A 26,030-nucleotide genomic window follows, 5' to 3' on the forward strand; every position below is an offset into this window, starting at 1 on the left:
AATGTGCATGAAAGTTGTACAGATTAGAAGAAAGATGGACATGTTGGCATTGATTGAAACTAAGCTGAGAAGGAGGGGCGAATGTGAGTTTGGGAGTGTAGTTGGGAGGTTCTCAGGAGTGAAGAGAGGTTGAGGGGGAGAAGGGGTGGCTATATTGGTAAGTGAAGAGATAGGTAAGTATGTTGTGGAGTGGAAGGAGATTTCTTCAAGGTTAATGTGGATGAAAGTGTAACTGGGGAGGGAGATGTGGGTTTTGTAAGTGCATATGGGCCTGGTAGTGAGAAGAGTGTAAAGGAAAGGGAGGCTTTTTGGATGGATTTAAATGAGTGCATAGAGGGATTAGGGAGAAATGTCAATATAGTGGTATTGGGAGACCTTAATGCTAGGGTAGGAAGTAAACCCATAGATGGAGTGGTTGGAAGTGTGGAATTCCAGGAAAAAATTGTAGTGGGAAAATAAGGAAAATGAAGTGAAAGCAGTTGTTAAGATAATGGGAGCAGGTAAGGCACCTAGGTTGGATGGATGCCATGCAGAATGTCTGAAAAAATGAGGTGCAGTGATGGTGGACTGGCTGGTGAGGCTATTTAATGTTTAACCTCTTCACTCCGGGCCACATCGCACATCTGGCAGCATTAGCTGCCCGACGTGCGATGTTGTGTCATAATAATCGCATTATAAAAAATAAAGTCAGTGCTCAATCGTTCGTTCTCTTTCACCCGTGTATTTTGATAACCATAGAAAATTGATGAAGCCAGTTTAGAGAGAATGGAGATTACATAGGTACGACTACAATAAATATAATCAAGATGTAGACGTCGGCATCATCGAGTACCCACTTGCTCCTCATGCCACCTACGTAGGCGTCACCGTATGGAAGTGGTTAAGAGAGGGTCAAGTGCTGGAGGACTGAAGGAGTGCCTGTATAGTTCCACTTTACATGGGAAAAGGGGACAAGTGTGAGTGTAGTAGTTCCAGAGAGATCAGCTTAAGTGTGATGAGTTAAACACCATGTGAGGACAGAGCCTTTATTTGTACAACATTTGGCTTATTACAGCTTTTTTCAAGGGACTTCATCAGAGATGTGTTATGTTGCCCTGGCTGTTCAATTTATACATGGATGGGGTGGTGCAAGAGATAGATACAAGAATAATGGGTTGGGGATTGGAGATGGTTAAAGAAAATGGAGAAAAGTGGGAGACAAGCCAGTTGTTGTTTGTTGATGACACTGCACTCGCATCAGAGGAGGGATTGAAGAAGTTAGTGACACAATTTGGGAAGGTGTGCGAAAGAAGGATGTTGAGGATAAATGTGGGTAAAAGTAAGGTGATGAGATGTACAAGGGGAGAAAGTGGCAGCAGACTGGAAGTGAGTATTAAGGAAGAGAGACTGGAGGAAGTGGATAGTTTTAGATACTTGGGTGCAAATGTGGCAGGAAAGGGAGTGGAAGTGGAGGTAGAATATAGATTGAAAGAAGCGAGTAAATGTATTGTATGATTAAAAAGTGTAATGAGAAATAGACATTTGGGAATGGATGCTAAGAGGAGACTGTATGAAGAAGTGATTGTGCCAACACCACTGTATGGGGCAGAAACAAGGAACATAAGAGAGGAGTTTCAATGTGTTTGAGATGAGGTGCCTGAGAAGTATGATAGGGGTTACTAGGCTGGATAGAATGAGAAATGAGGGGAGGAGGAGAACGGGGTGGTAAGGGAGTTGGGAGATAGGGTTGATAAAAGAGTATTGGGATGGTTTGGACACATGGAAAGAATGAAGACTAGTAAAGGAGATGTGGTAGGCAGAGGTGGAAGGAATGAACATGAGGGGTCAACCTAGGATGAGATGGATGGATGGGGTAAAAGGGGCATTGGGAAAGAGGGGAATGTCTGTTGACGAAGGATGGGAGAGGACAGAAAATAGGGGTGAATGGAGAATGGTTGTGTATGGATTATGCTGTGATGCATGAGGTGGAGTGGGTGGGGGATTGGGGTTGAGGGAATATGTGAGAAATAAATTGACTAAGCCCTTTTCTGCATGAGAGGATGGAGAAGGGTGGGGTCACCGATTTAATGAGGCGGCATTGCTGTGGATGTGCTGTGTCTTGTGACACTGCATCTGACCCAGGGTAGTGAGTGAGATGCAGAGATGAACTGTCATCCATGAGGTGCCAAGATAAGAGGGAAGAGGGTGGGGGGAGTGGAGTACGTTAGGGTTGGATGGGTGTCATGCAGAGTGTCTAAAAAAGGGAGGTACAGTGATGGTGGACTGGCTGGTGAGATTGTTTAATGTTTGTCTAAAAGAGGGTAGAGTAATGGAGGAATGAAGAAGTGCCTGTATAGTTCTGCTTTACAAAGGAAAAGGGTACAAGTGTGTGTGTAGTATTTTCAGAGGGATCAGTTTGTTGAATGAAGTTGGAAAGGAGTATGGGAGGCTTTTGATTGAGAGGATCAGGAGAGGAACAGAGGGAGTAATTGGTGAGAAACAGTGTGGGTTTAGGACAGGTAGGGGTTCCATGGATCGGATTTTTGTGAGAAAGCTTTAGGAAAAGGATGTTTTTTGGTCCTTTATAGATTTGGAAAAAGCTTATGACAGGGTAGACAGGAAGGCACTGTGGGAGGTGCTGTGGATTTATGGGTAGGAGGAAAGTTGTAAGAGCAGTCAAGAGTTGTTAATAGTAGTAGAGCCTGTGTTAGAATTAGAAAGAGAGAGAGTAGTATGAAGTAATGATAGGACTTTGCCAGGTAGGTATTATGTCGCCTTGGCTGTTCAATTTATACATGGATGGGGTGGTGCAAGAGGTAAATAAAAGGGTAAAGAGCTGTGGATGATGGTTAAAAGAGAAAAACTACACTTGTAGCAGGAGTTTGGGAAGGTGTGCAAAAGAAGGAAACTAAAGATAAATGTGGGTAAAAGTAAGGTAATGAAATGTTCAAGGGGAGAAGATGGAAGCAAATTGGAACTAAGTATTTAGGGAGAGATATTGGAAGTGGTTAGCTTTAGATACCTGGGTGTGAATGTGGCAGGGAAGGGAGGAGTGGGTAGAATGTAGATTGAGAGAAGCAAGTAAATACCTTGTGTGATTAAAAAGTGTAATGAGAAACAGACATTTGGGAATGGATACAAAGAGGAAATTGTATGGAGTGATTGTGCCAACAGCACTGTATGGGGCAGAAACATGGAAAACACAAGAAGAAGAGAGGAAAACCTTAAATGTGTGAGATGAAATGCCTGAGAAGTATGGTAGGGGTTACTAGGCTGGACAGAGTGAGAAATGAGGAGGTGAGGAGAGAAGTGGAAAGGGAATTTGGAGATAGGGTTGATGAAAGAGTATTGGGATGGTTTGGACACATGGAAAGAATGAGTGAAAAAAGATCAGTAAAAGAGATGCGGAAGGCAGAAGTGGAGGGAGTAAACATGATGGGGCGAACAAGGATGAGATGGATGGATGGATGGATGGGGCAAAAGGGGCATTGGGAAAGATGGGAATGTCTGTTGAGGAAGAGAGAAGACAGAAGATAGGGGTAAATGGAGAATGGTTGTGTATGAATGATGATGTGATGCATGGAAAGGAGTGGGTGGGAGATGGGGGGGGGTGAGGGAGTATGTGTGAATGATATTTTGATGCAGACCTAAGGGATTCCTCCCCGTCTTCTCTTTTTCTGTATGAGGGGTTGGAGAGGAGTGGTCACCGATTTAATGAAGCAGCCTTGCTGTGGATGTGCTGTGTCTTGCTACCTTGCTTCTGACCCAGGGCAGTGGGCAAGATGCAGGGATGACCCGTCATCCAGGAGGTGCCGAGAGCAGAGGGAGGGAGGGATGGTGAATGGGAGTGGAGTATGTGGAGATGAAATGGATGGGAGTGGATGTATGCCTTTGACTTTGGCTACTTCCCTTGTATGAGGGAAAAAGCCTTTGGTATATGTATATATATAATAATGATGAAAAATAAAGAATAAGATAAATAAATAAATCAAATACATATACCAATGGCTTTTTCCCTCTTATAAGTGAAGTAGCCAAAAGCAAAGGCATGAAATCCACTCCCACCAATTCCATTCTCATTCACCACCCTCCCTCCCTCTTTTCTTGGCTCCTCCTGGATGACAGGTTATCCCTGCATCTTGCCCACTGCCCTGGGTCAGAAGCAATATAGCAAGACACAGCACATCCACAGCAAAGCTGCTTCATTTAATTGGTGACCTCCCCCCCCCTCTCCATCCCTTCATGCAAAAAAAGAGAAGACAGGGAGAAATCCCTTTGGGCTGTTTCAAAATATCGTACATACTCCAACACACACCCATCCTCCACCTACTCCCTTCCATGCATTACAGCATCATCCATATACAACCATTCTCCACTCATCCCAATCTTGTCTTCTCCCTTCCTTCCTCAACAGATATTTCCCTTTCCCAATACCCCTTTTACCCCATCCATCCATCTCATCCTTGGTTGCCCCCTAATGTTCACTCCTTTCACCTCTGCCTTCCACACCTCTTTTACCAATCTTTCTTCACTCATTCTTTCTGTGTCGAAACCATCCCAATAGTCTTTCATCAACCCTATCTACCAACTCCCTTCTACCTCTGCTCTCCTTCTCACCTCATTTCTCACTCTATCCAGCCTAGTAACCCCTACCTTCTCAGGCATTTCATCTCAAACATATTTAAACTCTTCCTCTCTTATGTTCCATGTTTCTGCATCATACAGTGCTGTCAGCACAATCACCCTTTCATACAATCTCCTCTTATCATCCATTCCCAAATGTTTATTTTTTATTACATTTTCTAATATCCCCTAAGGCATTTACTTGCGAGAATTCTCTCATTCTATATTTTACCTCCACCTCCACTCCCTTTCCTCCTCAAAGAGTTGTCCTACTAATACATAATTCATAAAAATTATATATATATATATAAATTATCGGTTTGATGTCGCTGCCATTAGCGCATTTCTCTCATATATATATATGTTCAACCTGTCATTGGGGGACACAAAAGCTGTCAATGTACTCCCCTTGTCATATAAAATATCTTACTTGGGTGGAATGAGACTTGAGAACCACTCCTTTGTATTTTTTTCTCCCTGAGTCATGGTGAAAAGAAGGCTCTAACTCAAGTCATTATTCTTAAAATTGTGATGGATTAAGACTTCTGCACATTTCACCATCATTGCTAATTGCTAGTAGTGAAGTTACTGCATTTACTTAGTAGTAATGGAGTAATTATGAGTTATTATATACAGTGATTAGAGGTTCTTTCTGCTATTCAATTCCTGTACCTACTATTGTTCCAAATATGTTCAAATTCTTGAATGTATTCACTGTCAGGTCTTTCTAAAGTGGGCTGAAAGTCATGTATGAAAAGTCTATCTATATATCAAGGGCTTTTTCCCCCTTACCACTTAATTGACAACCCCCCTCTCCATCCCCTCATGCATAAAATAAGAAGACATGGAGAAATCCCTTTAGAGAGAAGCATTAAAAGTGAGGCCCAGTATTTTAGTGCTTTTGTCTAGTGGATGAGGTTGGCAAAGTAACTGTTTGTTGGGCATTTAATTTATTACAGTCAGGGGTAAATAACATTAGCAAGGAGAAACTGACTGTAATTGCCTCAACATACATATACTAAGGGCTTTTCCCCACTTACGAAGGAGGTAGCAAAAGTCAAAGGTATAAATCCACTCTCACCCATTTCATCCCAACATACTACACTCCCATTCATCATCCTTTCCTCCCTCTTTTCTTAGCTCCTCCTGGATAATGGGTCATCCCCACATCTTGCCCACTATCTTACTGAGGTAAATTTAAATATACCGTATTTTTCGGACCATAAGATGCACCCGTAAATTGCTATTCCCCGTCCTTACATAAGGCGCACCTGACCATAAGACGCACCTGGTTTGGTAGGTCAAACACCACCAGAGGCCCCACCGTCGATGATGAGCACAATAGCGCGTCATTTTATGCGCACACCATGCAAACGGCCAAATTTACATGCCGCGGGAAATTTCATTCATACAAATGTTATGCGAGTGTATTTACTACGATCGTAGTAAATTTCAAACAATTACGTCATCAGTTACATGTCGGTACATAAAAACATAAGATAAACATGGCGGCTTGCATTCAGCAGTAAATCGAAAATTGGTTTATGTTTCAGCGTAAAAAATGAGCTAAATGAATTCAGTGTATTGGCAACTGACCAAAATGAACGAAAACTACTAGTCTCGCGGATTATTCTAATACCAAAATAAAGGCAGCGTGTTACGGAAGACGTGAGAAATCGGTGGTACTAATTTTTTTTTTGTTTTTTCTATCGGGTCGGATTAAAGGATAACAACATCAACGTCCATCCCGCCATCTTATCTATGATCACCGGTGGTATGGATCAAACTTCACTCTATTAAGTTTCTATTATGTTATTAGTGTAATAGACTTATAGTTGAATTATTTGAACTATTTTCTTTAAAATGTGTGATTTTCATGTAATATGATCAAAGAGAAGTTACGTTTTTATCCTCCGTAATATTACGGACCACAGCTGCGATTCGTCCTGCCTGCTATCTATGATCATTGGTGGTATGGATCAAGCTACATTATTATGTTTGTAACTATTGTGCTATTAGTGTAATAGATTGCTTATAGTTGAATTATTTCAACTATTTTCTTTAAATTGTGTGATTTTCATGTAATTTGACGGTATTCGTAGCTGTGGTGGGTAATTTTGCAGAGGATAAAAACGTAATTCTTTGATTAAATTGCATGGAAATCACACATCCCAAAGAAAATAGGTCAAATAATGCAACCATATGCTAAATTCTCATATAAAATTGTGCCTGTCAGTAAAAACCGTCATTGTTGTCATTATTTGCACTTCATGTACAATTGATTTATTGCCAAATAAAGTCTATCTATCGGCGATTAGTCAGACCGCACGTTTCGGCCCGATTTCCTGGGACAAAATAGGCCCGATTTTCCCTTCAAAACGCAATATCTCGAGAACTATGACAGCTAAATGGATAATTCAAATTGCACTGTTGCCGTCGGCAGGCTAGCTACGAAACGTGTCAAAATAGTACGTCACTATCCGAGGCATTTTTTACACTGAAGCCACACATAAGGCGCACCGCACGATAAGGCGCACCACCCGATTTTGGCCGATTTTAAGGATTTTGCCCGCACCTTATGGTCCGAAAAATACGGTATATATATATATAAACATTGGGGAAGAGGGGAATGTCTGTTGAGGGAGGACAGGAGAGGACAGAAGACAGGGGTGAATGGAGAATGGTTGAATGGTTGTATATGGATGATGTTGTGATGCATGAGGTGGAATGGGCGGGGGGATGGGGGGTGAGGTAGTATGTGTGAGCAAAATTTGATGCAGCCCGAAGGGATTTCTCCCCGTCTTCTCCTTTTATGCATGGGGGGATGGAGAGGGGGGGGTCGCTGATTTAATGAAGCGGCCTTGCTGTGGATGTGCTGTGTCTTGCGACACTGCTTCTGACCCAGGGCAGTGGACAAGGTGCAGGGATGACCCGTCATCCAGGAGGTGCTAAGATAAGAGGGAGGGTGGACAGGTGTGGAGTGTATTCAGGGATGGAATGGGTGGGAATGATTTTATGCCTTTTCCTTTTTGGCTACCTCCCTTGTAAGGGGGAAAAAGCCTTGGTATATGTATGTATGTATGTATGTATGTGTATATATATATATATATATATATATATATATATATTCATAGTGTAAATGGGCAGGAGGTTTTCCCTCAAGCATACTTCATTAAAATGAATGGCAAGCTTGTTATGACAGAGCTTCTTGTCGTATTTTTCTCTCTTTCTTAGAGTGATCTTGCCTTCTGTAGGCAGTAACCTTAATAAATCTCCGTATGTCATGTTGTGGAATAACATACATAATCTATAAATAAGCCAAAACGCATTTTCACACCTCTTGGTGCTTCCTCAGTGGCAGGTACGAATCTAAGGGCTGGGCTGGTGCGTGTGGGTATATATGGGACAGGCTGTGGGATTTTGTCTAGTCGTCGGTGTGGGATTTTGTCTGGTCGTCGGTGTGGGATTTTGTCTGGTTGGCGTCGCCGGAGCTCCGTGTCGTTCTGTAGGTTGGAGGGTGGCGTGCATCTGTGTTTTTTGTCTCATTTTCACTGGGGAATGATCTTCTCACACTTGGTAGGATTTTTAAGTCCTCGAGTTGGGTATTCATTCCCGGGGATAGATCCTTATATATATATATACTGTATATATATACATAAACAAAGTAATGTCATGGCACATATGTAAAATAATACTAATGACCCACTTTTGGAGAAGAATAGGTGAAAGTAAAAAGATCTACATACTTGTAAAAAGATCTACATACTTCAATCACTAACTGTGATCCTCTTCTGCAGATGTGATTACAGAGTGGAGAAGAGTATGTATTTATACGAAAGTAGTAATGTAAGCAGGTCGGGACAGGGGCTCAGGTCACGTGTCCGGCGCTACATGGACATTGATGGATTTTGTCCACTGTTAATGAAGAGGGTAGCAGTCTATTTATAGCTATGGAAGTTGTACAATCTGGTGACAACTGGCCATAGGTAATATCATAATTAGGAAAATTATTAATTAAAGAGGATTCTATTATTTTTCTTCTAAAACTGCACTTAGATTTATAAATTATAATTATTTCAGCATCGTCCCAATTTATTTGATGGTTTTGTTGGCAACATGCTGACATACGGCAGAATTTTCCTGCCCCTATTTAACAGAGTTCTTGTTCCTCTTTGATCCTAGTGGTGAGGTCTCTACCCATTTGTCCCCAATATACATCATTGCAATCCAAACAAGGTAACTTATAAACTCCAAGAGCTGTATTACTCTTTGATCTGTGATGTACATTGACAATTTTATTGAACAAATTATAGGGGTAATTGAAGATAAAATTGATTTTGTCTTTTGGTAACAATTGAGACATATCATTGATTTTTATATGGTAATTTTATGCAACAATTATCCCACTTGTAATTCATGGTGGAAAGGGAGTCAGATTTATAAAAACTAATTTTGGCCTTACTAAGGGCTTTTTGTAAAAACCACAATGGGTATCCTAATTTTGTTAATTGATTTCTTACTGAAATTATCTCCATGTCTAAAAATTGTGAACTACATATTCTCAAAGCATGTAAAAATAGTCCAGAAGCAACACTATATTTTATTTTTTCTGGATGATGGCTAAAGAAATGTAGGTAGCTCCCTGTATGGGTGGACTTCCTATATACTGTAAACGATAAAGACTCCAAATTTCTAATTACTAAGCCATCATCCAGACAAAATAAAATATAGTGTCACTTCTGGACTATGAAGGGGCGACTGTGCCAACAACACTGTATGGGGCAGAAACATGGAACATAAGAGAGGAAGAGTTTAACCACTTCAGTACGGGACTTAAATCTCGCGGGCAGCAGCCAATGCCAGCCGTATGACGTAACGAAATAATATTCGCATCATAAAATATAGTCGCCGCTTATATCGATCGTTCTCTCTTTCACCCGCGAATTTTGAAAACCACAGAGAATGGGATTCAGGGTGCATTTGGGAGAATGTAAAAACACAGGGGCGACTACAATAAATATAATCAAGATGCCGATATGGCAGCGTCGCGAATCCACTTGCTCCTCATAACGCCTACGTGTGCGGCACCATATGGAAGGGGTTAAATGTGTTTGAGATGAAATGCCTGAGAAATATGGTTGGAATTACTAGGCTGGATAAAGTGAGAAACAAGGGGGTGAGAAGGAGAGTGAGATGGAAAGGGAGTTGGGCGATAGGGTTAACGAAAGAGTATTGGGTTGGTTTTGTTACATGGAAAGAATGAGTGAAGAAAGATTAGTAAAAGGAGTGTGGAAGACAAGAGGTGCAAGAAGTAAACATGAGGGGGGCAAATAAGGATAAGATGGATGGATGGGGTAAAAGGGGCATTGGAAAAGAGGGGAATGGCTACAGAGGAAGAGAGAAGACAGAAGATAGGCATATGAATTATATTTTGACGCGGCCCAAAGGGATTTTCTACCTGCCTTCTCTGTTCTGCATGAGGATACAGAGAGGGGGGTGACTGATTTAATGAAGCGGACTTATTGTGGATGCTGTGTCTTGCTCTGCTTCTGACCCTGGGCAGTGGACAAGATGCTGGGATGACCTGATCCAGGAGGAGCCAATAAAAGAGGGAGGGAGGGGTGGCGAATGGGAGTGGAGCACATTTAATGAACAGTGTGGATATAGTTCTATATTATGTCTTATGATGATAGGGCCCATTCAGTCAAATTTTCATAGAGAATAAACAACTCTGTAGTGACACCCCTTAGTAAATGGATTTAGGGTCCCTTAATAGTTTTTCCCTTATCCCATAAATCTGCAATACCTCCCACAATGCTTTTCTGTCAACCATGTCATAAGCCTTCTCCAAATGCACACATACGTATATATACCATAGGCTCTTTTCCCCCTTATAAGGGAGGTAACCAAAAAACAAAGGCATAAAAACCACTCCCACCCATTTCATCCCTAATACACTCCACTTCCCTCCCTCTCATCTTGTCCACTGCCCTGAGTCAGAAGCAGTGTCACAAGACACAGCACATCCACAGCAAGACTTCTCCAAATTCAAGGCCCCTAAAAAACATCCTTTCCTATTGCCAAAAAATTCTAACAAATCTGCCTTCCTACAAAAATTTGATCCTCACACTCTCTACCTTTCTTAAATCCACACAGTTACTCACCAATTATTCCCTCTGTTCCTCTCCTAATCCTCTCAATTTTTTATTTTTCCATATGCCTTTCCAACTTCACTCAACAAACTGATCTCTCTAAAACTACTATATGTCACCTTTTCCTTTGTTAAGCAGTTATACAGGCACTCCTCCAGTCCTCTGTATTCTCCCCTCCCTTAGACACACATTAAACTATCTCTCTCCCTCCCCCTTGACACACATTAAACAATCTCACTCACCAAACCACTATAACCACTCCTCCCTTTGTCAGGCACCCATCCAATCCAGGTGGCCTAGTAGCTTTCATCATTTTCATCACTCTCTGTATCTCATCTTTACCTACACCCCTATCATTTCCTTCCAACAGCTCATCCACTTTAAACAACTCTGAAATATCCTACCCATCTTCCCCTTACTGCCTTCACTTCCATTAACATCTGTCCATAACCTCGTACCTTTTCTTCTCTACCTGACTTGCCTCCCCATCCCATCACTCTTCATTTCCTTCCAAAAGTAAGAGGGACAGATATTGGAAGATGGTGGGCTTCCTTTCATTTTACAAAATAGCATATTTAAATCAAGAAATTGTCACATAGTCAAATAAGACCTGTCTGGGGTATTGACTGCATGTTATTGTGGCTAAGTAACATGCAGCTGATACTTTAGGGTCAATATGGGGCACCCCTATAGACCAGAGCCACACATAATTTTGTCTGTGATAGAGGAAATATCTGTTCATAGAGAAATGATGATACTTTATCATACTGCATCTGTCCTTCCGTTATACTGTCCCTTCACCCATTGTTACTGTCCTGTACCATTTCTCTGAATATTCATTTTCTTTCTTTACCTAAGGTTTGGGTCTTTTAATGTGCGTAGATGTGGTGCAGATGAGAGTAAAAGGGAAAAGATAGGCAATATGTTTGTGAGAAGAAAGATGGATATGTTGGCACTGAGTGAAACTAAGTTGAAAGAGAGGGGCAAGTGTGAGTTTGGGAGTGAAGTTGGGCGGTTCTCAGGAGTGAAGAGAGGACGAGGGAGAGAAGGGGTGGCTATACTAGTAAGTGAAGAGATAGGTAAGCATGTAGTGGAGTGGAAGGAGGTTTCTTCAAGGTTAATGTCAATGAACGTGAAATTGGGGAGATGTGAGTTTTTGTAAGCGCTTATGGACCTGATAGTGAGAAGAGCGTGAAGGAAAGGGAGGCTTTTTGGATAGATTTAAATGAGTGCATAGAGGGATTAAGGAGAAATGTCAATGTAGTGGTACTGGAGAACCTTAATGCTAGGGTAGGAAATAAACCAATAGACAGAGCAGTTGGGAAGTGTGGAGTTCCAGAAAAAATCGTAGAGGAGTATTGATGGTGAAGATGTGTCTAGAGAGTTGATGATAGCAAATATAGTGTTTAGGAAGTGAGTCAAGCATTAGTACACATGGGAGAAGGTGGTGGATGGTAGGGTGGTAGAGCATTAATGAACTATATAGTGGTAACCAGGAATATAGTAGAAAGAGTTAAGGATGTACATGTTCTAAGGGGAGAGGGTGGGGGAATATCAGATAATTTTTGGTGGGTGGTAAGTTGAGTGGAGGACACATGGAGAAAGAGGAAAAGGACAAAATGTAGGGAGGTGATCTGTTGTTGTTGTTCCCTAGACTGTCCGAGCAGTCCTGTCTCCCCAAGGAATGCCACGACCAAAACGGGGTTTTCCCACAAATCCTTTATGGAATGTATGTTGTGTTGTTTGTGTGCGTGGTTCTATATAATGCAGTCTTCCATGATATGTTGAATAGTATGGGGTGAAATGTTACATCCTGGGCATTTGTCCACAATGCAGTCATCCAGTCTCTTTTGGTAGTTTAGAAGGGCTGGGTGGTGGCCGGGTGGACTCTGTCCTTTTGTGGAAGAGAGGATTCAGAGGGATGGATATCAGGGGGTCTGGCATGCAGCAATGTGTTGCCTTTTAGTGTGTTAATGGAGCAGTGCGTGATGTGATTATATGTTTCTGGAGGCTGGTATTTGGTTTTGGAGGAAGAGAGAGAGTATTTGTATGTGATATAGTTATGGAAGGCAGATGTGGAGGGAGTGAACATGAGGGTGCGACCTAGGATGAGATGGATGGATGGGGTGAAAGGGGCTTTGGGAATGTCTGTTGAGGAAGGACAGGAGAGGATAGAAGATAGGGGTGAATGGAGAATGGTTGTATATGGATGATGGATGGGGGAATGGGGGGTGAGGTAGTATGTGCGAGAAAAATTTGACGCAGCCCAAACGGATTTCTCCCGATCACCTTTTCTGCATGAGGGGGCAGAGAGGGGGGTCACCAATTTAATGAAGCAGCCTTGCTGTGGATCTGCTGTGTCTTGTGACATTGCTTCTGACCCAGGGCAGTGGAAGAGATGCAGGGATGACCCGTCATCCAGGAGGTGCCAAGATAAGAGGGAGAGTAGAGGGTGGAGGGGAGTGGAGTGTATTGGGGATGGAATGGGTGGGGGTGGTTTTTGTGCCTTTTTCCATTTGGGTGATCTGCTATGTAGTGTAGCAGGTGTGCTGTGTTTGTTGAGGCTGCAGCAAGTGTTTGTGTGCCTCTCATGTCAAGGTGATCTTTGACTTTGAGGACTTTTGTTTCATAGTGTAGATGCTCTGTAGGTGTTGTATATGTGCAGCCTGTAATTGTTTTTAAGGCTTTGTTTTGTATGGTCTGAAGGGTGCTGAGGTGTGTCTCACTAAGATTAGGTGCCCATGCTGGACTTGCATAATTCATCACTGAGCGTATGCATTGTTTGTATATTGTAGTATTAGTTTCTTTGTTTTGTCCAAATGTTGTTCCAGTGACTGATTTAAGTGCATTGAGTCTAGGTGTGCATTTATTTTTTATATTTGTGATATGTTGTTTAAATGATATGGATGTACCGTATGTTACACCAAGAATTTTTGGGGTGTGTGTGTGTGGTATTAGAGTGTTGCCGATATAGAGATGAAAAATGTATTTGTGTTCTAATGTCCAGTTGGTGAGAAGTGTTGCTGTAGATTTGGCAGAGGTTATTAATGTAGCAGCGGGTAATTAGAGTAAACTGCTTCAATGAGAAAGAAAAGGAGTACAAGAAGAAGCTGAGAGAGGAGTGGGAGGAAGTGAAGGATAGATTAGAACTAGGAGAGGAGGAATGGGGGTGGTTCAAGGAGGGAGTCATAAGGTGTGCAAAGATGGTGTGTAGAACAAGGAGGATGGGAGGAAATAGAAGGAAGGGTAGTAGGTGGTGGGATGATGAAGAAGGTTGCAGAAGAGAAGCAAGCTTTCACAGATTGGTTACAAAATAGGTTAAGGGAATCATATGAGTGGTACAAAGAAAAAAGAAGTAAAGCATAAGATAAAGGAGGAAAAGAGGAGAGCAGATGTGAAATGGAGTAAGAGTACAACAGAAAATTTTGAATAATAAAAAAAAAAAAAAAAAAAAAAAAGTGGAAATTAAGAGAGGAAGAGGAGGCAAATCAAGTAGAGAAGAAAAGGTAAAAGATGCAGATGGAGTGATAATAATGGAAGAGAAGGCAGTAAGAGTAAGATGGGAACAATATTTTAGGGAGTTGCTAAATGTGAAGGATAGGGAGGGAAAGGTAGTTGCAATGGAAAGTGCTAAGAATTTGACCATGAGGAGTGAGAAAAATGGAGGAGAAATAAGGAAAGATGAAGTGAAGGCAGTTGTTAACCCCTTCCATACGGTGCCGCACACGTAGGCGTCATGGACTTAGATCTCGGTGGCAGCAACCAATGCCAGCCGTACGACATGTCGTAATAATACTCGCATCATAAAATATAGTCACCGCTTATATCGATCGTTCTCTCTTCACCCGTGAATTTTGATAACCATAGAAAATGCGATTACAAAAGAATTAGAAAGAATGTCATTATGGAGGGGCGACTACAATAAATATAATCAAGACGCCGATATGGCAGCCTCGCGAATACACTCGCTCCCCATGACGCCTACGTGTGCGGCACCGTATGGAAGGGGTTAAGATGATGAAAGCAGGTAAGGCACCTGGGTTGGATGGATGTCATGCAGAATGTCTGAAAAAAGGAGGTACAGTGATGGTGGACTGGCTGGTGAGGTCATTTAACGTTTGTTTAAGAGAGGGTAGAGTGCTGGAGGACTAGAGGAGTGCTTGTATAGTTCCACTTTTTAAGGGAAAAGGGAACTAGTGTTAGTGTAATAGTTTCAGAGAGATCAGCTTGTTAGGTGTGGCTGGGAAGCCTTATGGGAGGGTCTTGATTGAGAGGATTAGGAGAGGAACAGGTAGGAGTTGCGAAGATCAGATTTTGGTGGTAAGAAAGATATGTGAGAAAGCTTTTGGAAAAGGTAAGGATATGTTTTGGGATTTTATGGATTTGGAAAAGGCTTATGACAGGGTAGACAGGAAGGCACTGTAGGAGATATTGCTGATATATGAGACAGGTTATAAAAGCAGTTAAGAGTTTTTAAGAATAGTAGAGCTTCCGTTAGGATTAGAAATAGAGGGTGGTTTGAGGTAAAGGTGAGAATTCGTCAGGGATGTGTTATGTCGCCTTGGCTGATCAATCTATACATGGATAGGGTGGTGCGAGAGGTAAATGCAAGAGTAGGAGTTGGGGATTGGTGATGGTTAAAGAAAATGGAGAAAAGTAGGAGATAAGCTAGTTGTTTGCTGATGACACTGTGCTTACAGCAGGATCAGAGGAGGTATTTAGGAAGGTAGTGACACAATTTGGGAAGGTGTGCAAAAGAAGTTGAAGATAAATGTGAATAAAAGTAAGGTGATATGTACAAGAGGAGAAAGTGGCAGTAGTCTGGAAGTGAGTATTAAAGGAGAGAGACTGGAGGAGGTGGATAGTTTTAGATACTTGGGTACAAATATGGTGGGAAAGGGAGGAGTGGAGGTGGAGGGAGAATGTAGACTGAGAGAGGCAAGTAAATGTCTTGATGGATTAAAAAGTGTAATGTGAAACAGACATTTAGGAATGGATACTAAGAGGAGATTGTATGAAGGAGTGATTGTGCCAACAGCACTGTATGGGACAGAAACATGGAACATAAGAGAGGAAGAAAGGAGGAGCTTAAATGTGTTTTGAGATGAGGTGCCTGAGAAGTATGATAGGGGTTACTAGGCTGGATAGACTGAAAAAAGAGGAGGTGAGGAGAACAGGGTTGGAAAAGGAATTGGGAGATAGGGTTGATGAAAGAGTATTGGGATGGTTTGGACACATGGAAAGAGTGAAGAAAGATTAGTAAAAGAGGTGTGGAAGGAAGAGGTGGAAGGAATGAACATGAGGGGTCAACCTAGGATAAGACAGATGTGGTAAAAGGGGCATTGGGAAAGAGGGGAATGTCTTTTGAGGAAGGATGGGAGAGAACAGAAGATAGGGGTGAATGGAAAATGGTTGTGTATGGATCATGCTGTGATGCATGAGGGGGAGTGGGTGGGGGTGAGGGAGTATGTATGGAAAATAAATTGATGCAACCCAAAGGGATTTCTCTCAGTCTTCTCTTTTTCTGCATGAGGGGATGGAGAGGGTTTTTTTTTTTTTTCGCCAATTTAAAGAAGCGGCCTTGCTGTGGATGCGCTGTATCTTGCAACACTGCTTCTGACCCAGGGCAGTGGACAAGATGCAGGGATGACCCATCATCCAGGAGGTGCCAAGATAAGACGGAGAAAAGAGGGTGGAGGGGAGTGGAGTTGTTGGAGTTTGAATGGGTGGGGAGTGGTTTTTATGCCTTTGTTTTATGGCTACCTCCCTTGTAAGGGGGAAATAGCCTTTGGTATATGTACGTATAATTAAGCTTTCTATTTGCTCTATTTTATAATAAATTTTTCCAGATATATTTTACTGAAGTGTCCTTGAGGAAAAAAAGAAATATATGGCTACAAATTTGGTAAGCTCATGTCTGGAAGAATTCTGGTTACAAAATTAGAAAATACAAAGAAGAAAACCTATCTAAAGATATATATCCTGCCCACTGCCTGTCAGAAGCAATGCAGCAAGACACAGCACATCCACATCAGCGCAACATCATTTACATGGCAACTCTTCCTCTTTGTTCCTTCATGCAGAAAATAGAGGAGATGGAAAGAAATTCCTTTATATTCTCCACCCTCACCTCTCCCCTGCCTTCTTTCTCTGTTCAAGAGATATTCCCATCTTATTCAGAGCCCCTTTCACCCCATCTATCCATCTCATTTTTGGTCATCCCCTCCATCCACCTCTGCTTTCCAGTCTTCTTGCTAATCTTCTTCATTCATGCTTTCCATATGCCGAAACCATCCAATAATTTTTCATTGACTCTCTCTGCCATCTCCCTTTCTACTCCCCTCTCCTCCTCATCTATTCATATCTCACTCTATCCCTCCTTGTAATCCCCACCATACTTCTCTACTTCATATCAAACGCATAACTTCTTTCTGACTCTTCAATTCAAAGTCTCCACCCCATACTGTGTTGTAGGTACAATCACCTCTTTATATAATCTTTTCTTTGTATCCATTCCCAGATGCCTATTTCTCATGCCACCTTTCAATTTCCTAAGGAATTTATTTGCTTCTCTCAATCTATGGTTTACCTCCACCCCAACTTTTCCATTTCCTGTTACATGCAACTCTAAATACTTAAAACTATCCACTTCCTCTAGCCTTTCTCCTCTAATACTTCCAATTTTCTGTCACCCTCTCCCCTTGCACATCTAGTCACCTTGCCTTAACCCATATTTACTTTCAACTTCCTCCTATCACCTTGTAGGCCAGCATATACCATACCAATACCTAACTGGAGAACAGAAGTATGCCAGAACTATTCTTCAAATTCTTGTAGTAATACATTAAATCTTACCTGTTCCTTCGAAGATCTGTGTATCAACAGTAACTTGATAGGTGAAGGTTTTTGCATGGGGTTCTCCGGTTTCTTTCATCATTTGGTACTCAACTCCTTGCCGAAGTTCATTAAGTAACATAATAGGATTCTTGGATGACTGAGGTACATTATTCCCTTGCTGATTTCCTTGCTGATCTTGGTCATCTTGCTTTTTCTGTGATGGCTGCTGTGGTGTAGGACTGCTGCTATTGCTACTACTGCTACGTTTGCTACGGCTTCGTGTTTTAACATGGTCCTTGTTAGGTGCATGGGTAGCAGGTGGACTGGGATGCTGGGGCCATGCCTGGAAGCCACAATCCTGGTTCCCTGAGCTAAGGCACTTAGCCACCACACATGGCAGCCCTTAAGACTTGAGCCCAGCACTTTTGCAACCATCAAATATACACCCCCCATCAAAGGATGCCACACACAGTTTAACCCACCTCCCCCACCCCCATATAGATAAAACACAGCAACCAATAGTGAACAAAAAAAATTATACTCATAGATCCTACAATAAGGAGCTACATTTTGGTCTGTATTTTAGGGATTCACAACTGAAAAGGTACCAAACCAGCAAGGAACTATGGCAGGATGATCAAATCCATGCATCTCTACATGGTGAAAAAACTGAACCCGAAAGATACATGAATAAAAATCAACAAAGAAGCCTCATTTGACAATGAAATGTCATAAGTACTCTAAAAGAATATCTACTAATATAACTCAATACTTTCTCAACACAATATCAAATGCAAATTGCTTTAAGATGTAGAGATACATGTCTAAAAACAATAGCAATAGAACCACTCCATAGACCACGAACCTGTTAAAGCCACCTATGCTAAAAATCAAAACTAAAAACCTGACAACAAGCATGTTACCCTGGATGGGAGCATGTAATGTATATTTACATGGTCACACGAGTAATAGACTCAAGTCTGGGCTAATGAAGTGCTTTAGGGCATCACAAGTAGCTATGGTAGAATTCTTATTAATCATTGTTCCTGCTTAGACCAAAGATCTAAGATCCTTTAAAGATTAGGATACTAAATGTACTACATAAGAGTCATATTTTGTAAAAATTGAAGAAAAAATATTTAATACAAGGAATAATGAATATCTTTCTTGGGAAAGGATATTAAACTAAATTTGCAATAATGAACTGAAAAACCAACAAATCACATTCCAACTCTCACTAACCAGTCCATTCTTCCGCCCTTCACCATTATTGAAATTGCTTTCCGACACATCACTGGTAAAGTCACAAGAAGTAGATGGTGGTGTTTTTGATCCACGTAGAGCCTGTGCAGCATCAGGAGCATTGCGGAACTGGATAAATGATCGCAAGGCTGATTCTGCTGCTGAATGCTTTGCCTGCTTCTTACTCCGTCCTGTTCCCAGGTAACGCTCCCCACTCAGCTGTTTGAAAACAGATATATATTTCAGTAACTAAAAGCCCACAAACTTGGATTTATAAAAAATATTTCTAAAGAATGAATGTAAAGAGTCTGTGTAAAGGAATGACTGCATCCAAGGCATATGGAGAAGACTTGAAATATACAAGGGACAGAGAGGTCTTAGTGTTTTTAGACAAAGTGCTCAAGAAGTACTGTGCAGTATGGGTTACAAAAAATTATAGAAATGACGTGAGGTAGAAAAAATTCGGAATTGTTTTTGAATAAGGTGTATCAAAGGATGGCAAGGTGAGTTAGACACCTGGTAAGAAAGTGATGAAAGAGTAGTTAAGAGTGTGGAAAGCAGAAGTGAATGGTGCGAGTGTAAAAGGAAGTCCAAAGATGAGGTGAATGGTTGGGGTGAAGAGGGGGCCTTTGATGCACAATTCATGTCAGCTCAGGCATGCTTAACCTCTTGAATATGACGATGCCTATGTATTCATCATGAACTGCAAATGGGGTATACAGGAATGTTGGTGTCAGCTCCCTGATTAAATTCATTTTGTTTTAGCTGAGTGACCCCTGCATTCTGTGAACAGGTTTGATCATGTTTTCTGTGACATATTTATTCAGGATGAAAGAAAATGAGTATAACAGTAGTAACTTTATATTTTGTGTATTGTGATGCATCATTGTACATCAGGCAACCTGATGTGTGCAAGAATATTGACTCATATTGAAGAGGTTAAGATAGGACTATAAGGAGGGATATTATGAATGGATGAAAGGACAACTTAGCCTGAATGATGTACTTCAATTCTGGTACATAATGATTCTGATGTGAATGAGGAGGGAAATTGCCAAAATACAAAGTGATTGGGGAAAACCACATCCAGTTGGTGGACTTTGCTGAGTCACCACTGTGGTTATGGTTTTCATGTGTGTGTGTATTTACCTAGTTGTATTTTACGGGAAGGGGAGCTATGCTCGTGGTGTCCCGTCTTCATATCTCATTTTATCTAAACTTTTTTTAAATTCATGTATTGTTTTTGCACACACCACTTTCTCATCTAACTTGTTCCAACTGTCTATTACTCTGTGAGGAAAGCCATTCTTTTTCAAATCTCTTCTATAGCTGTCTTTTTTAATTTTCTTTCCGTGTCCTCTTGTATTTCTGTCATCCCATTTTATCAGATTCTCTCCATCAGTAATTTCTATGCCTTTCATGATTCTGTAAATAGCTATCAAATCTCCTCTCTCTCTTCTTTGCTCTAGTGTCTGTAGTTCAAGTTTTGCTAGTCTCTCTTCATATGATAGTTTTGAGAGTGTTGGTACCAATTTTATAATTGCTCTTTGTATTCAAGTTTTTTTATACATTTTTTTGTACTTGGTGACCATATCACTGCTGCATATTCCAATCTTGGTCTTATCAGGGTGATTAGAATATTCTTCACCATTTCTTCATCCAGGTATGTAAATGCAACTTTGATTGTTCTTATTAAGTTATAAGTTTCTCCAAAAATCTTATTTATATGTTTCTCAGGTGACATATTCATAACAATGACTCCCAGGTCCTTCTCATTTTCTACTTTTTTTATTCCTTCTTCTCCCAATTTATATGATCCTGTTATTCTGTTTTTGCTTTTTCCAAATTCCATTATACTACACTTTTTTGTATTGAACTCCATCTCCCACTTCCTACTCCATTCCTATACTTCATTTAGATCTCTCTGTAGTGATTCACAATCTTCTTCAGTTTTCACTCTTTTCAGTAGTTTTGCATCATCTGCAAAGAAGCTCATATAGCTTTCAATTCCTTCGTCCATATCATTAATATATATAGCAAACATTATTGGGGCTAGAACTGTTCCCTGCGGAACACCGCTTATTACTTCATCCCATTTTGAGTGTTGGTCTCTTATCACTACTCTCATTTTTCTTTCTTGCAAAAAGTCTTTCATCCAATTTAGCAGTTTGCCCTGTATTCCTCCTTCAGTTTCTAATTTCTTAAGCAACTTCTTATGTGGTACTTTGTCAAAAGCTTTTTTTAGGTCTAGAAATGCACAATCAGCCCATCCATCTCTTTCTTGTATTATATCTATTAGTCTTGAATAGAAACATATTAAATTGGTGACGCATGATCATCTTTGTCTGAAACCAAATTGCCTAGGATTTAGCACTTTTTTTCTAAATATTTTACCCATCTACTTTTGATCATTCTTTCACAAATTTTTGCTATTGTACTTGTCAGAGAGACTGGTCTATAGTTGGTAGGTTCTTTTTTATTTCCTCCTTTATATATAGGTACTATATTTGCTTTTTTCCAATCTTCTGGAACTTTTCCTTCTTTCAAGGAACTGTTTAGTATGCTATGTATTTTGTCTGCCAGTTCATTCCTGCATTCTTTCAGTATCCAGTTTGCTATTTCATCTGGTCCATGCGATTTTCTGACATCAAGATTACTCAAGTGTGTTAATATTTCATTCTTTGTTACTTCTATTTCTTCCATAGGGGGGACTTTCTCTTTCCATTCGTTCTCTTCAGGTTGTATGTTCTCCCTTGTAAACACTGAATTAAAATGTTTGTTCATAATTTCTGCCATTTCCATTTCCTCTGTGTATCAACTCCCCTTTGTCTTAATTTCTCCAAGTTTTGTTTGTTTTTCAGTTTATTGTTTACAAATCTGTAGAATAGTTTTGGTTGATCTTTACACTTTTCTATGACATCTTTTTCATATTTTCTCTTTTCCTCTCTGCACGTTTATACATATTCATATCTATAACAAGTATATATTTTCCATTTTTCAGGTCTTCTGTCTTTTTTCCATCTGATCCAGGCTTTGTCTCTTTTGTCTTTTAACTCCCTACAGCTTTTGTTGTACCAGCATTTCACATATTCTTTTTCTTGCTTTTGTCTTGGGACATACTTTTCCACTCCTTTTTTATAAATTTTTATCAAAACATTCCATTTCTCTTCCACTGTTGTTTCTTCTTTGTATATTTCTTCCCAGTTTTCTTTTTGAAAGAATTCTCTTATTTGATCAAAGTTTGTTTTTTCATACATCATTCTTCCTTTTCTATATTGTTCATTTCTTTTCATATATTTTTCTTCATTAAGTTCCAGTTCAATCAATATGTGGTCACTTTTACTTATTGATGTTTTATATTCAATCTTGTCCACTATCCTAGGTTCAGATGTAATTATTAGGTCTAGTCTCGATGGTTCTTCTTCATTTCTATACCTAGTGTTCTCCTGTATCCATTGTGTCATTGTATGGTCAGTAATCATCTCAAGTAGAGCGTTTCCCCATGAGCCGTCTCCACCCTTTACTGTCATCTCTTCCCAGCAGATTTCTTTGCAATTAAAGTCGCCCATCATAACTATTCTTCCTCCATCTTCCATTATCTTATTTAATGCTATCTTTGTGTCCTCTAACATACTTTTATGTTCACTCTCTTCCCACGAGGCTGTTTTCGGAGGCACATAATTTATCACAAACTTTCTGCTTTTCTTATCTCTGTCTTCTACTTCCATCATAATCATCTCTACTGCATTCTTTCCATATGTGACACACCTCACGTTTATATCCTTCTTAGTCAGGAACATAACTCCACCCCCTTGCTTTGTCTCTCTGTTTCTAATCCAATAATTATATGCATCATGTCCTACACTGTTGGGTGGTAGTGGACCTTTTAATTTTGTTTCTACAATTCCCATTATGTCCGGTTCTTTTTCCTTCAAATAATCATTCAGCTCATTCAATCCTGTTATTAATCCATCTATATTTGTGTAAGACACTCTTAGTTTTCTGCCACTTCCATTGTGTTCTCTGTTTCCCTTTTGTTTTTCTCTTGTATGTCGTATTTCCTTAGTTTCATATTTACTACTCTCCAATAGAATCTCTCTTTTTCTGTCTCCGTTCTGTTCTCGTTTTTTCCCTTAGCTTGAAGTTTTTCTGTTTTTCTTCCTCTCTTTCCTCTTTATTCATTTCCCTTTTTATCCATACCTTTTTATATTGTTCACTTGTTGCTAGTTTCCCTGTTTTGGATAAGATATTCTCTGCCGTCGTTTGTGACCTGAATCTAATCTTAATTGGTCTGGTCTTATCTGTGCTATACTTTCCGAGTCTAAATTTCTCTTCGATTTGTTTCATAATTTCTGGTTCATCTTCCTGAACTGATTCTAGTAATTGGCTTACTTTTTCATTTTCCTCCTTGATTCTTGTGATTCTATCTGGGTTGTGTTTCTCTTCCATTCCTAATATAATTATACATTTCTTTTTGTCTGCTAAATCTCTTACTATATTCTCCTTTTGTCTCATCACTTTAATAACTGAGTCTTCAGTATGTTCTCTCATTTGCTGTTTAATTATGTCAGTGAATGAAACTTTATTGTCTTCTTGGATTGTCTTCCAACTCTTAGCTTCTTTAGCTATGGCCTCTTTGTTTTCTTTATTATTATTCTTTAATTCTTCATTCTCCACTTTTACTTCTCTTAACTGTCTTTTTAGGTCATCTATTTCATCAGTTAAGTTTTTGTTCGCCTTCTCTAGTAATTCCAATTTTTCAAACCTCTCGGCAATTTTTGACATTTTGCCAAACCTAACCTCCCAGTGCTGAGTCATTTTTTCAAGTTTTTCCTCCAGTTTTGCCAGTCGGGGGAGGTTGGTATCCGCCGCCCCCTCATTAAATCCTTGGAAATTATTATCCTCACCTTCCATTGAACTGCTCTTATCTATGTTTCTGATCTTTACAATTTTGTTAGTCCCCTCATCTAAATCCAAGTCGTCCATTCGGCGTTTGTTTATCAGCCGTCTAGACTCCTGGACTAAGTCATCCCCTTCCTCATTTCCTTCCATTTCCCTCAATGTCCCTTACCTTCTCCCTCCCTATCACTTCCCCACTATTTCACGAGCTATAAATACAATAGGCACTTCCTGAATGCTGTGATCCACGTAGTTTTTCCTTTTTCTTTGGAACACCAGTTCTCGCCGTCCATTCGGTTGAAAGTGTGTGTGTATTTACCTAGTTGTATTTTACGGGAAGGGGAGCTATGCTCGTGGTGTCCCGTCTTCATATCTCATTTTATCTAAACTTTTTTTAAATTCATGTATTGTTTTTGCACACACCACTTTCTCATCTAACTTGTTCCAACTGTCTATTACTCTGTGAGGAAAGCCATTCTTTTTCAAATCTCTTCTATAGCTGTCTTTTTTAATTTTCTTTCCGTGTCCTCTTGTATTTCTGTCATCCCATTTTATCAGATTCTCTCCATCAGTAATTTCTATGCCTTTCATGATTCTGTAAATAGCTATCAAATCTCCTCTCTCTCTTCTTTGCTCTAGTGTCTGTAGTTCAAGTTTTTCTAGTCTCTCTTCATATGATAGTTTTGAGTGTTGGTGCCAATTTTGTAATTGCTCTTTGTATTCTTTCAAGTTTTTTTATACATTTTTTTGTACTTGGTGACCATATCGTTGCTGCATATTCCAATCTTGGTCTTATCAGGGTGATTAGGATTTTCTTCACCATTTCTTCATCCAGGTATGTAAATGCAACTTTGATTGTTCTTATTAAATTATAGGTTTCTCCAAAAATCTTATTTATATGTTTCTCAGGTGACATATTATTCATAACAATGACTCCCAGGTCCTTCTCATTTTCTACTTTTTTTTATTCCTTCTTCTCCCAATTTATATGCTCGTTATTCTGTTTTTGCTTTTTCCAAATTCCATTATACTACACTTTTTTGTATTGAACTCCATCTCCCACTTCCTACTCCATTCCTGTACTTTATTTAGATCTCTCTGTAGTGATTCACAATCTTCTTCAGTTTTCACTCTTTTCAGTAGTTTTGCATCATCTGCAAAGAAGCTCATATAGCTTTCAATTCTTTCATCCATATCATTAATATATATAGCAAACATTATTGGGGCTGTTCCCTGCGGAACACCGCTTATTACTTCATCCCATTTTGAGTGCTGGTCTCTTATCACTACTCTCATTTTTCTTTCTTGCAAAAAGTCCTCCATCCAATTTAGTAGTTTGCCCTGTATTCCTCCTTCAGTTTCTAATTTCTTAAGCAACTTCTTATGTGGTACTTTGTCAAAAGCTTTCTTTAGATCTAAAAATGCACAGTCCGCCCATCCATCTCTTTCTTGTATTATATCTATTAGCCTTGAATAGAAACATATTAAATTGGTGACGCATTATCGTCCTTGTCTGAATCCAAATTGCCTTGGATTTAACACTGTTTTTTTCTAAATATTTTACCCATCTACTTTTGATCATTCTTTCACAAATTTTTGCTATTGTACTTGTTAGAGAGACTGGTCTATAGTTGGTAGGTTCTTCTTTATTTCCTCCTTTATATATAGGTACTATATTTGCTTTTTTCCAATCTTCTGGAACTTTTCCTTCTTTCAAGGAACTGTTTAGTATGCTATGTATTTTGTCTGCCAGTTCATTCCTGCATTCTTTCAGTATCCAGTTTGCTATTTCATCTGGTCCATGCGATTTTCTGACATCAAGATTACTCAAGTGTGTTAATATTTCATTCTTTGTTACTTCTATTTCTTCCATAGGGGGGACTTTCTCTTTCCATTCGTTCTCTTCAGGTTGTATGTTCTCCCTTGTAAACACTGATTTAAAATGTTTGTTCATAATTTCTGCCATTTCCATTTCCTCAGTGTATTCAACTCCCTCTTGTCTTAATTTCTCCAAGTCTTGTTTGTTTTTCAGTTTATTGTTTACAAATCTGTAGAATAGTTTTGGTTGATCTTTACACTTTTCTATATCTTTTTCATATTTTCTCTTTTCCTCTCTGCACATTTGTACATATTCATTTCTATAACAGGTATATATTTTCCATTTTTCAGGTCTTCTGTCTTTTTTCCATCTGGTCCAGGCTTTGTCTCTTTTGTCTTTTAACTCCCTACAGCTTTTGTTGTACCAGCATTTTACATATTCTTTTTCTTGTTTTTGTCTTGGGACATACTTTTCCACTC

At 39.9% G+C, this 26,030-nt stretch overlaps 1 protein-coding gene across 4 annotated transcripts in view; it reads right to left on the reverse strand.

The window, feature by feature from the left end:
- Adar (Adenosine deaminase acting on RNA) overlaps window positions 1-26,030 on the reverse strand; it is a 132,811-nt gene that overhangs the window by 58,565 nt on the left and 48,216 nt on the right. For 3 of the 4 annotated variants that reach the window (XM_076212554.1, XM_076212553.1, XM_076212550.1), the window contains 2 exons: window positions 18,834-19,052; window positions 17,610-17,949 (listed from right to left, as the gene is read on the reverse strand). In XM_076212554.1, coding sequence (XP_076068669.1) covers window positions 17,610-17,949; window positions 18,834-19,052 — 559 coding nt within the window. The remainder of the gene's footprint in view (window positions 1-17,609; window positions 17,950-18,833; window positions 19,053-26,030) is intronic. The other variant, XM_076212552.1, reaches the window with a different exon arrangement.

This window comes from Oratosquilla oratoria, chromosome 30, assembly GCF_046742065.1.
Source record: "Oratosquilla oratoria isolate Oo_2021 chromosome 30, ASM4674206v1, whole genome shotgun sequence".
NCBI lineage: Eukaryota > Metazoa > Arthropoda > Malacostraca > Stomatopoda > Squillidae > Oratosquilla > Oratosquilla oratoria.